Genomic DNA, 12,743 nt, shown 5'->3' on the forward strand with positions numbered 1-12,743 from the left:
AGACACTCTGTGCCGATGGGAGAGAGCTTCTCCCACCAACATAGCGTTATGCACATGAACACATATGTTGGTATAACTTTTATGTAGCTCAGGGAGCTGGTTTTTTCACACCCCTGAGTGCCATAAGTTATTCCAACTTAGGCTGTAGTGTAGATATAGCATTAGTTATCACAATGTCCTCTTTACATGGGAGACTTGTATCAAGTCCAAATGCTGGTACCCAGAGAAACAGTGGCACGAACAGGGAGGAGGCAATTTACATAGTCAGCTTTTTCATGTCAGGGTATCCTTTCACAAACTGATAGTGCCGTGGTAGCACAGTAGAGCATAATTTTGCATGTGTAGACAATTTCAAAACAGGCTATGTTACAGAATCTTGCCCTGGCCTCAGAAGATATAACATGTGTGATTCTGCCTGTGTGGACTTGATTTAAATCACTAGTCAGGAAGACTCGATTTAATCATGGATTTCTACATAAAAGTGCATTTTTGTTGGTTGTTATAACCTTAATACATATTCTTCACAACTCAGAGATAGATGTAGGTTTCATTTTTAGAAGGTACACACTATACATTTTAAAAGTGATTTCTTTTGAAAACTTTTCAGATTAGTTTTTCAGCTATATCAGAAAATGAATGATTGTTTGGTTATTTCATTTACCAAAGGTAATTGAAGCAGATATTTATGAAGTCTTTGGGAGGTGAACTATCTCTAATTCAAAAGGATAATCTTTTAATATTTAGAGGATTTTCTTGCCATGTTGTATTAGGAAGAGAACATCACCAGACAGATATTTAAATTTTTATTTAACTAAAACAACGTTATGTCTTCTGGATTTTTTTCTTCAACAGTGAACCTATAATATTTTAACAAAACAAGCACATGCATTCTTTAATTTAAACATTCAAGTTTTTTAAAATCAGGTTTGTTTTTGTTAAAATTGTTTTTAACTAAAATGGTTACATGAAATATTTTTTTTAAAAACAAAAAATTTAAATAGACTGTCAGCCAGGTCAACATGAGAAACTTAAAATATTGGCTTCTGCACCTTCATTTTCCTGTTTGTTCATAATCTGGAAAAGAAAAACAAGCTTTCCTGCTTTTTCAGGTCCCAAACGATTTCTCAATTTGGAATGAATTAGTCCAAAGGAAGAAAATATTCTTTCTACACCAGCAGAAGAAACTACTGCTGTTTAAAAGTGAGATTATCACTTCAACGATCTCTGAATCCAAGTGCATAAGTGACTTCCACCAGTTCACTGGTGTAACTTTCTTTAAAACATCATCAGCAAACATAGATTTCTTGGTTCACCCTTAGCTCTGAAGTTTATTATAGTTGGCATTATGGAGGGATGATTGCTAGATGTCCATGTCATAGCCAACTCCTCTTCTTCAGCAGTTAAAGTTTGACCCTGGTACCAAGTATTGAGAATATTGGCAAGAAAATGAGCTGTCCCATTTGTTAACTAGTGCTTGTCCCATTCGTTTTTTTAATGCTTGTAATTTAACTCTGTCATTGCATATTTCTCTTTTTAAGATCTCACTCAGTTCCTTCCAAATTTCAACAGCATCAGCAGTAAAACAGCTATTTCCCTGCATTTTGTTCAAGGTTACAGAAATAGGCTTCAAGGTACTCAGCATGTGTTCAACATTTCTCTTAAGCCCAGTGTTGAGAACTTTGGCTGTGACAGTGCCATCTTTTTTTTCACAATTTTGTTCACAAACTGTCATCAGATAAGGCCAGTCCTTGATCTAGTGCTCAGAACAGTCCACTGCTGAGTTCCACCGCATGTCTAGGGGAGTTAGCTTGGTTCCTCCCACTTTTTTCAGAGTAACTGCTTCAAAGTGGTGGTTACGGAAGTATTTTTCAATTTCAACAACATTAGCCTTTATTTCTGGAACAGTGAAGTCTTTGGCTAGGAGGTGCATCAAATGAGCACTGCAACTGTATGTTATTAGCTTGAGACTGTCTTCTAAATAATTTCTTCCCATCTTGGATACATTTGCAGCATTGTCTGTGACCAAGTTGTATACTAGACATTTGATTTTTTTTTTTTCACAATGTGCTGCTACTTGTATTCTGCTGAGTGTGCATTTCCTGATGTATCAATTGTTTCTGTAAGGAAGACATTCCCTTCTTCTGTTGTCACAGAAGCATACACAACAGGATCATTGTGGCTATTGCTCCGCCCATCAAGACTCAGGTTAGCAATTTCACCCTCTTGACCTTTTGCACACTGTTCAGTTTCTCTTTCATACACTTTATCCAGCAATTTGCCTGCGGCATCTGCTCTGTTCTGTATCCTGGTCTTAATGACTGAACCATGTTAATGAAGTGTGGGTTCTCAATCGTACGGAAAGGAGAGTCTGCTGCATAAACAAGCCAGGCAATTTTTTCATCAATTACCTCTTTTTGTAATCTGCTGGTTCTTTCACAAACACCTGTGGTTGTTTCTGGATGATGGAGATTTTTTCCCCCCTTTTTGCTACAGGGGATATACTGTGGCTATGTGACATACATGATGTGACTGAAACATTATCATTGGCAGATAACTCTGAAACTATAGAAAATGATGGTGATCTTGAAGGTGGATAGTTTTCAGAATCCTGTATGTTGAGGATGGATTCTCCTAAACAAAATAAGTCAATGCAGTTATTTAATTATTATTACCACTGCTCATTTAGTATTACTCATTGCATTCCCTGACACTCAGTACTACTTTTAAAGGTGAAATTGTAAAAGGAAGATCTGCCTATTTCAGCTATTTATTTTTTATCACAACTGCATCTAAAATGATAGTACCATAGAGTAACAACTATATTTTTTGCTCAAACATGAGAATTCAAGAATAGTCCAGGAGGAAGACAGGCAGTCCTTAAGAAAGACGTGTGAAAGAAAAAAGTTTACCAACCTGAAGATCCTACATGTTCAGACATGTTCCCTTCATCATCTTCAACGCAACTTCCTCCTGAGAAGGAACACTTCTTATGATGTTTCATTTGGGCAACCAGGCCTTGCATTTCTTTGTTGCACTGTTTGCATTTTGCATGCATGCCTGTCTTTTTTTTTTTTTTTTTTTTTTAATTCCTTTTCTCACCTATTTGTGAATGTTGATTCTTAGGTTTGTTTTTTCCCCTACACTGTGTTTCTGAAGCTGAATGCTTCAAAGTCCTCTTCGATTTAAAATAAAAATCATTTTGTCATGTCTTGACATGTCTCCTTACCTCTTGCTCCCAAACATTTTGTCATCCCTTGCTCAGGTTTCCTCTTACTTGTCCCTTCTTTGTAAGTTTGCATATCACCATCTCTAGAAAATAGCCAGAAGTTATGCTTACCTATACTATGCTTCTAATGCAACACTTACTCATACTCTAATCACTTTCTATCTCAATTCCTTTTAGGGACTTTTTGTGGTAACGCCATACTCCTCAACGTGCACTGTTTCTCTGTGCTTTCTCAGAAATGGTACTGTTTTGCCTTCATTCTCTTACCTTTGTATCTCTGATTCCAGCTGAAAGTTACGTGCCTGGTTGGTCATTTTTTAATAACATGCTGTGGACTGACTCCACCTTTACCCCACTGGTCTTGTCTTGTACTTGCCAGCTCTCCCACTATCTTGCTGTAGTTTTACATTCTTGGGTGTCCTCTACATTGTCAATTCAATTTTAAAATGTTTTATTGGCACAACAAAGGTATTCCAAAATATACAAAAAAGGGAACTCCTGAGTATATCCGTCTTTGAGAGAGAGTCTGAGATTGGGGGACACTGTCAAAACACTGATCTTGAAGTATAGAATGGATCAAGCCACGTTTCCAAATCCTGCTATAGCCCTGCAAAGTCCAGTACTGTAACACGTTTTGGAAACAGGGTTTGGTTTCATTTACACTGTAAGACTAAACTGTTGTAATCAGGTCCCACCCTCCCAACACTGCAGTTGTGACCTTTATCATCTCAGTTCCATCAGGACTCTCTTCACGCAAGGTCATTCTTCCACTTGTGTAACTGCATTCTATCTCAACCTCTGTCCGCTTCTCTTTTGGGCCACAGATTCCCTTCCTCTTTAAAGCTTGTAGTTTTACACATAAGTATCTTATATTTCTAAATGCTGAATATGCTGCTCACTACACCAATGAATTGCAAGTCAATTTAGGAGTTTACTCCTGTGGCAGGGTATAGTAAACTTTACTTTTTAAATCGTAAAGTTTAAGATAATCAACACACTCTTTTGTATGATCAGACAAACACAAATTCAGTCTTAAGACTGGTTTCAGAGTAACAGCCGTGTTAGTCTGTATTCGCAAAAAGAAAAGGAGGACTTGTGGCACCTTAGAGACTAACCAAGATAGTCTTAAGACTATCTTCCTATACATTCCTCAGCAAAAGTTTCCAGTTTCTTAAAAATGCCTCCACAGTATGGGAAGAAGCAATTGTGTTTCCTGAAATAGTAAGATTCTAAACTTGAAATATAGAAACTTACATTTGCAGATGCTCTGTATCCATTAGGCCTAACTTTGGAATTAGGTGGGTAATGCCTGTGGTATTGGATGGTTGGGTAGATGAAGATGGAATGAATATTATAATAGTTATTTAGAATCAGTAACATTCTGGTTTATGCGGTCTTTAATTAATAAATGACTTGAATGTATTGAACTAAATAATAATCGCTTTTACTTAACGAGATTCACCAAATCTAAAAAATGAAGATCTGAAATCTCTCATTTGAGAATTGTAATTAGTTCTGCTCTTGATTTGTTAATACAAATATTTAAGTTAGTAGGAGTTGAGACTTGTCCAACAAATGTTCTTGCTGAGTCCTGAAAAACTTCTAAAGAGCTTGACATTTTTCTTCAGTTTGTTGCGCAAACTTAAATTGGGAGTGGTGATTATGAAAGAATTGCTTATAATTATGTACTCCTTGAAGCCAAGAAGTGGTGTGTGCTGTACTCTCTTGAATATAGAAATTTTTTTTGCTTTTATAATAATTTTAAACTATTTGTTATGAATTTGCAGTGTACTCGTCAGATCATCTCTGAAAAGCTGGGCCGAGGCTCAAGAACGGTAGACCTAGAACTGGAAGCCCAAATAGACATACTAAGAGATAACAAAAAAAAGTATGAAAATATCTTAAGACTGGCACAGACTTTGTCCACGCAACTCTACCAGATGGTGAATACTCAAAGGCAACTTGGAGATGCATTTGCAGACCTGAGTTTGAAATCATTGGAACTCCATGTAAGACTTTAATAGTATTAGAAAATAAAATATACATTTCAGGATGAACTTCACTGGATTATGCATGTTGCACAGTAGATACTCTTCAGTGTTTAGGAAGGTAGCTGCTATGTAACAGCATTTGAGACTCTGAAGGAAATCATTGAAATTACAGTAAAGTCATCCAGTAGTTTTTAATGTCTGGCTTTAATTGGAGTTTGAACTTAAAGACTACTAACATACAAGTTTACTCTGTATAGTAAACAATTTTACTACTCATTTGTCACTAACGAAATGTCATTAAAATTGTTCTAGATCATCATTTCCTGTAAAATACAAGCCTGTGGTGTATATGTTTGGGAATAGAGTGGGAGGTCATGCAAAAGAGGTGAGGTAACAATGTGGATTAATCATTTTTTCTTTAGTGGATTAAAATGTTGAGTTCAGTTGTTTCATGGAGCACCATTTTGATCAGGGCCTTGCAACCTGTATAGTATAATTTTACAGTATTTAGACTCTCTGAGCAAGAAAGTTAGAGGTGATCACTTAGAAATATTACATCGAGGGTTGGGATAATTCTTCAGTTCAGAGTTGTATCATATATTATTCAGGCAATATTGCTGTAACTGACTGTACAATTCTACATCTTATAAGAAGGGGAAGCCAGGTATCATATACAAAAAAAATGAACTGATCTGGGTAGAAAATCATAAATATTCCTCTTCACAGAAATCTTTAGTAAAAGGCAAAAGATCCATACGATCTGAAGAGAAACCGGAGTATGAACAGAACTGGGAGGAGGGAAGCAATCCTACTTCCCATATCTATAGCAGTTCCCTCGGGCCACCCAGCCTTGAATACAGAGTCACAATCTATCTGATGGGTACAGTATCCTCGTACCTGATGGTTCCCAAAAATGTGGTTATTGTAAACTTCACAAATTATCTTCAGGGGCTGTAAAGCTCAGAAATAACTTCACTCTTACCTCCTTCCCCTTTTTCATTATCTCTATATTCCCACCTAATTTCTTTTTGTTAATGTGTACACTGAATAATTTCAGCTGTTTGCTACTTGTCAGACTCCAGACTATCAATTTTTCACAGGGGTAAACTTTATATATGCTTTTTGGCAAATGGAAATTGGTGATTGGCATTTTCAGCAACTGAGAGAAACTATAAATGGTCCTGCTAAAAAGATACAGTAAATGTTATCAATCTATTTACTGTTGATGCAAGAATGGGGCATGCGGTTTGTAATAAACTTAAAATGAACACAGTGCACTGTGCACTGGAGTTGGACATGACTTCTGAAACTTGTACTAATTCTGATGCTGACACAGTACTCTTATTAATGTGTGTTCTTCCCCTCATGGCTTGTAACTGTAGCAACTGAAACAACATTTCTTCAGGTTCCACCAGAGTCTTGTATGAGTCTTGGAATTCTTCTTTGCTTTCAGCCACTCATTTCTTGTTCTGTAGATTGTTGAAGAGGATTCTGTTAATAAAAATCAAATAAAGGTTTCCACTAATGTAACAAAAGTTCTCTTACTTACCCTGGTTTTAATTGAACTTCACTGTAGTGCTGCCTGATTAAGCTGGGGTTCTTTTTATCACTGGACCTACCTGTTTGGAAAACACTTTTTAAGACTTGAGCAAAACAAGTCTAAAAAGCTGGAATGTTAACATTCACAGTTGATAATCGGACATCCACATTTGAGCTGCAAAACAGTTGCTACTTGATGAAAAATCAAAATTTTGACGTGACATTGCTCTAATAAACTGAGTTCCCCCTTTTATAAAATCAGTGGGTGGTAGCTTTCATCTTGAGCTCTCTACTGTGTTTATCCTTTGGATTCAAGGATTTCTCCTATATTTATTCCCTGGTTTCAAGGCCTATTTATTTTGAACAAGGTGTCACACTGGTTATGCTGAGAGAGCTGAATTCCATTTTTAATTATAATCTGTCAGGGTATAAATATGACTATCCTCAATCCAGAGAGGCTTTCCCATTGATGTTTATAGGAGGTACCCACAAAGGACATGGGTAAAATATGGCCCTTGTGTAATAACTAAATTTTTATTTATTCAGTGCTTTATTATATGCGAAACAGAATAATATGACCCCTTTTAGCTTCACTACCATATTTTAGGTTCCTTTTCTTCCCAATCTTTGTCTCTGTTTCTCTCCCTCTTAGCTGTTTCTTTTTGTATTGTTTCCTCTGCATCTTCTTTCCTCTAGGCTTCACTCCCTACTCCCATCCATTAAAATTATCGGATGTGAAACAGTTAATGTTAACGTTTTAAGAGTCCTAATTTGGCGTTAGCGTTTACACTGTAGTATTTACACTATCAGTTGGTTACACTAGGTTCACATCTTTACAACCATGACAGCTAGAAATTTACTTTGGTAAATGAAAGCTCAGGTTATGCAGAATATGAAGATGCCAAATGTAAAACAAAAATACATCAATGAGTCTGGTGTGTGGGAGCCTTGCATTAGAAAAATAATCATTGCAATCTGACTTTGAAATCTTTTGCTATTGATAAATTGGTCCTTACCTTTTATCATACCTAAACTTGATTGCAGTTCTCTTTGGCAATAACTTCCATCTTAATCCTAGAATATCAGGGTTGGAAGGGACCTCAGGAGGTCATCTAGTCCAACCCCCTGCTCAAAGCAGGACCAATCCCCAATTTTTGCCCCAGATCCCTAAATGCCTCCCTCGAGGATTGAACTCACAACCCTGGGTTTAGCAGGCCAATGTTCAAACCACTGAGCTGTTAATCATGCCCCATGAACATTTGTAGCTAATCTGTATTATTCCTTTTTCTCACCACCCATTATGAAGTACATTCTGCTGTCTCAGTCACTTAAAACATATTAAAATAAATGTCAGATCATGGTGTTCCAGGATATAATAACCCTTGTTCATTAATTAATACTGTTTATCCCCTGTGAATTTAGTTAACTACTCCTATTTTGCTGGTATAATTCATGATGTTACAGTTGCCTTTAAGGGAGACCCTGAATTTAGACTAATCCTAAATAGTTACAAAATGATGATCTGAAGATTTTTGGCAGTGTTCTTTGAAGTGGTAAAAAGGGTAATTTTTTTTTTCTGGTTAGCCAAGATCCATACTGTCTTCACAATAGAACTGGTATCAAGAATAAGTGCCATCCATTCTGTTGGGACCGAGTCTACGGAAATCGGTGGGGTTTCATGGGAGAAACTTAAACAGTTGCTTGTAAAGGTCTAAAACAGAGGGATAGTTCTGACTCTCTCAGCTTACCAAGACTACAAAAAGGAGGATTCTGGGTGGACTCCAGGTCCAAACAAAGGTCGAAACAACAGACTGGACTTCTACATAGAGTGCTTCTGCCGACGTGCACGGGCTGAAATTGTGGAAAAGCACTATCACTTGCCCCGTAACCTCAGCCATGCAGAACACAATGCCATCCACAGCCTCAGAAACAACTCTGACGACATAATCAAAAAGGCTGACAAAGGAGGTGCTGTCGTCGTCATGAATAGGTTGGAATATGAACAAGAGGCTGCTAGGCAGCTCTCCAACACCACTTTCTACAAGCTATTACCCTCAGATCCCACTGAGGGTTACCAAAAGAAACTACACCATTTGCTCAAGAAACTCCCTGAAAAAGCACAGGAACAGATGCAGACACACCCCTAGAACCCTGACCAGGGGTATTCTATCTGCTACCCAAGATCCATAAACCTGGAAATCCTGGATGCTCCATCATCTCAGGCATTGGCATCCTGGCAGCAGGATTGTCTGGCTATGTAGACTCCTTTCTCAGGCCCTATGCTACCAGCACTCACCGCTATCTTCGAGACACCACTGACTTCCTGAGGAAACTACAGTCCATTGGTGATCTTCCTGAAAACAGCATCCTAGCCACTGTGGGTGTAGAAGCCCTCTACGCCAACGTTCCACACAAAGACTGACTACAAGCCATCAGGAACAGTAGCCCCGATAATGTCACAGCAAACCTGGTGGCTGAACTTTGTGACTTTGTCCTCACCCATAACTATTTCACATTTGGGGACAATGTATACCTTCAAATCAGCGGCACTGCTATGGGTACCCGCATGGCCCCACAGTATGCCAACATTTTTATGGCTGACTTAGAACAACGCTTCCTCAGCTCTCGTCCCCTAATGCCCCTACTCTACTTGCGCTATACTGATGACATCTTCATCATCTGGACCCATGGAAAAGAAGCCCTTGAGGAATTCCACCATGATTTCAACAATTTCTATCCCACCATCAACCTCAGCCTTGACCAGTCCACACAAAAGATCCACTTCCTGGACAATACAGTGCTAATAAGCAGTGATCACATAAACACCACCCTATACCGGAAACCTACTGACCGCTCTGCCTACCAACATGCCTCCAGCTTTCATCCAGACCACACCACACGATCCATTGTCTACAGCCAAGCTCTACGATACAACCACATTTGCTCCAACCCCTCAGACAGAGACAAACCCCTACAAGATCTCTGTCAAGCATTCTTACAACTACAGTACCCACCTGCTGAAGTGAAGAAACAGATTGACAGAGCCAGAAGAGTACCCAGAAGTTACCTACTACAGGACAGGCCCAACAAAGAAAGTAAGAGAACACTGTTGGCCATCACCTTCAGCCCCCAACTAAAACCTCTCCAACGCATCATCAAGGATCTACAACCTATCCTGAAGGACGACCCATCACTCTCACAGATCTTGGGAGACAGGCCAGTCCTTGCTTACAGACAGCTCCCCAACCTGAAGCAAATACTCACCAGCAACCACACACTACACAACAGAACCACTAACCCAGGAACCTATCCTTGCAACAAAGCCCGTTGCCAACTGTGTCCACATATCTATTCAGGGGGCACCATCATAGGACCTAATCACATAAGCCACACTATCAGAGGCTCATTCACCTGCGCATCTACCAATGTGATAGATGCCATCATGTGCCAGCAATGCCCCTCTGCCATGTAGATTGGCCAAACTGGACAGTCTCTACGTAAAAGAAAAAATGGACACAAATCAGACGTGAAGAATTATAACATTCAAACACCAGTCAGAGAACACTTCAGTCTCTTTGGTCACTCAATTGCAGACCTAAAGGTGGCAGTTCTTCAACAAAAAAAACTTCAAAAACAGACTCCAGTGAGAGACTGCTGAATTGGAATTAATTTGCAAACTGGATACAATTAAGTTAAACTTGAATAAAGACTGGGAGTGGATGTGTCATTACACAAAGTAAAACTCAACACCCACCCACCCCCGCCCTGCTGTTCCTCAGACGTTCTTGTCAACTGCTGGAAATGGCCCACCTTGATTATCACTACAAAAGGTTTTTTTTTCTCTCCTCTCCCCGCCCCCCCCAATAGCTCACCTTGTCTGATCACTCTCATTACAGTATGTATGGTAGCACCCATTGTTTCTTGTTCTCTGTGTATATAAATCTCCCCACTGTATTTTCCACTGAATGCATCCGATGACGTGAGCTGTAGCTCACGAAAGCTTATGCTCAAATAAATTTGTTAGTCTCTAAGGTGCCACAAGTCCTCCTTTTCTTTTTGTGGATGCAGACTAACACGGCTGCTACTCTGAAATCAGCTTAATTTGTTGCCTAGAATATTGTAATCACTTATGTCTATTTAAATATACACACACTCAAACAGCAGTGATGAAATTACATACAACATGGTTTATCATATCTGTGATTTCCTAATAAGTGTGTGTGTGTTTATTTTCAGTGTTAATGAGTATCTGCGTAAATGTCATGATTTAATTATAAACCACAGTATTTTTATTTTTTTTTTGTTCTTTGTTATAGGAGGAATTTGGATACAATGCAGAGACTCAGAAACTTCTAGCTAAAAATGGAGAGACCCTTCTCGGTGCTATTAACTTTTTTATTGCCAGTGTGAACACACTGGTGAATAAAACAATTGAAGATACATTAATGACTGTGAAACAGTATGAAAGTGCCAGGTAGATATTTTGTGTCATCAGTTATTTTCATTTAACATACAGACTTCAGGTTGAGTCCTTGTGTCTGAACTGGTAAACAGTGTTGAAAAGGTTGTAAATATATCACAACTTTCATATTTTAAATCCAGACTACATTCAGTCTTTACACTTATATAATACTTCAAATTGATGTTTGAAATTTAAACTTACAGAAAATTTTCCATTCAAGTTTTCCTTAGTGTTTCCTACAGAGTAAAGATTTTTATTATTTATTTTATTTTCCCCACAAGTAGAATAATAGTAGAAATTCTGGGTGGTTACAATTAGTCATATATGAAGTAATGTTTCTGAATGAGAAATAAAATGTTCTTCCAGTGCCCTCTAGTGTATTCTTTAGATAACTGATTCCCCACCTTGGAGACACTTATCCATAGTAAAGGTATAGCTTGGTGGCAACAAAGCCAGATTTCTCAAACTGCTTCCTGTTAGTGTAGATTAACCTTGAATAGCGGTCCATTCAGTCACTGACCAATCTCTGGAGTCTGCTGACTAAGTGCCAGCTGAATTGATGGGGCTTTATAGTATGGATAACTATCTACTATGAACGGGACTGAGACCAGTAATTCGGTGCCTAGTTTATATGGTGTCATGTACAAACTAAATTAATTTCACGTAAGATGTCTATCAAACAGATATCGGATAGTAACTTTAGATCTCGTCTGAATTGGGCTGGATTCAAACTGACAATCTGGAGGTGACAGGCTTCTAACCTCTTGACTGAATACCTAAAACATTCAGTCCCCTGTCTTTAATCTGTTAACAGTTTACTTTGAATGGAATGCTAAATAAATGACTTCAAAAGATTACACCAGTTATTTTCTTATGCTGTCTATGCATGGGATGAGGTAGTGCAGTTCACAAAAGACTAGCATTAGTGTACTAATGTTCAGTGGTTAGTGTTCATACACTAGAGCAGTGATACTCAGACCTCAGTGGTTCAGGACCCAGCGTCACTCAGAAGAGTGTGTGTGTGTGTGTGTATATATGAGTGTGTGTGTGTGACTGATTAAGTATTATTATTATTATTATTTTATCAATGACAGTTGGTTAATAACATAATAAAAGCTTCCGAACTGGTTAATAATTAAATCACAGTGTTTTAATATGTGCTGCAAAGAGCCACAAGAGACGCATTAAAGAGACAATTGTGGCTCGCAAGCCTTAGTCTGAGTAACACTGTACTAGAGTTTAACCTTCCTTGGGAGCCTGAGCTTGCTTCTATGATAATTTTGCCATTGATTTCAATAGGAGAAGGAGTAAGCCCCAAATACTATATACCTTCATATCGGAAAACAATTTTGAGTCCACTTGTATGAAAAGTTTTTAATTACGTATGCCAAACATTCTTTCTAGCAGGAGAATAAAATAACGTGTTGTGATTTTATTTTCCAGTCAATCTTAATATAAATCAATAGCTCTTCCCATTGCAAAACTTGAATTGTAGAAGTTTATATAGTAATCTTATTTTTAGTAA

At 38.1% G+C, this 12,743-nt stretch overlaps 1 protein-coding gene and 1 non-coding gene across 11 annotated transcripts in view; one reads left to right on the forward strand and one right to left on the reverse strand.

Annotated features, from left to right (window-relative positions):
* The window catches only part of ARFIP1 (ARF interacting protein 1), an 89,412-nt gene that overhangs the window by 61,371 nt on the left and 15,298 nt on the right, over nucleotides 1–12,743 (forward strand). For all 10 annotated transcript variants that reach the window (XM_073341364.1, XM_073341369.1, XM_073341370.1 and 7 more), the window contains 2 exons: nucleotides 5,014–5,235; nucleotides 11,073–11,230. In XM_073341364.1, the coding sequence (XP_073197465.1) occupies nucleotides 5,014–5,235; nucleotides 11,073–11,230 (380 nt within the window). The remainder of the gene's footprint in view (nucleotides 1–5,013; nucleotides 5,236–11,072; nucleotides 11,231–12,743) is intronic.
* On the reverse strand, nucleotides 5,884–5,997 carry LOC140911008 (U5 spliceosomal RNA). The gene has a single exon (XR_012158803.1). It is a non-coding gene; the product is annotated as a U5 spliceosomal RNA (small nuclear RNA).

The sequence above is a fragment of the Lepidochelys kempii genome, chromosome 4, assembly GCF_965140265.1.
Source record: "Lepidochelys kempii isolate rLepKem1 chromosome 4, rLepKem1.hap2, whole genome shotgun sequence".
In the NCBI taxonomy this organism is placed as follows: domain Eukaryota; kingdom Metazoa; phylum Chordata; order Testudines; family Cheloniidae; genus Lepidochelys; species Lepidochelys kempii.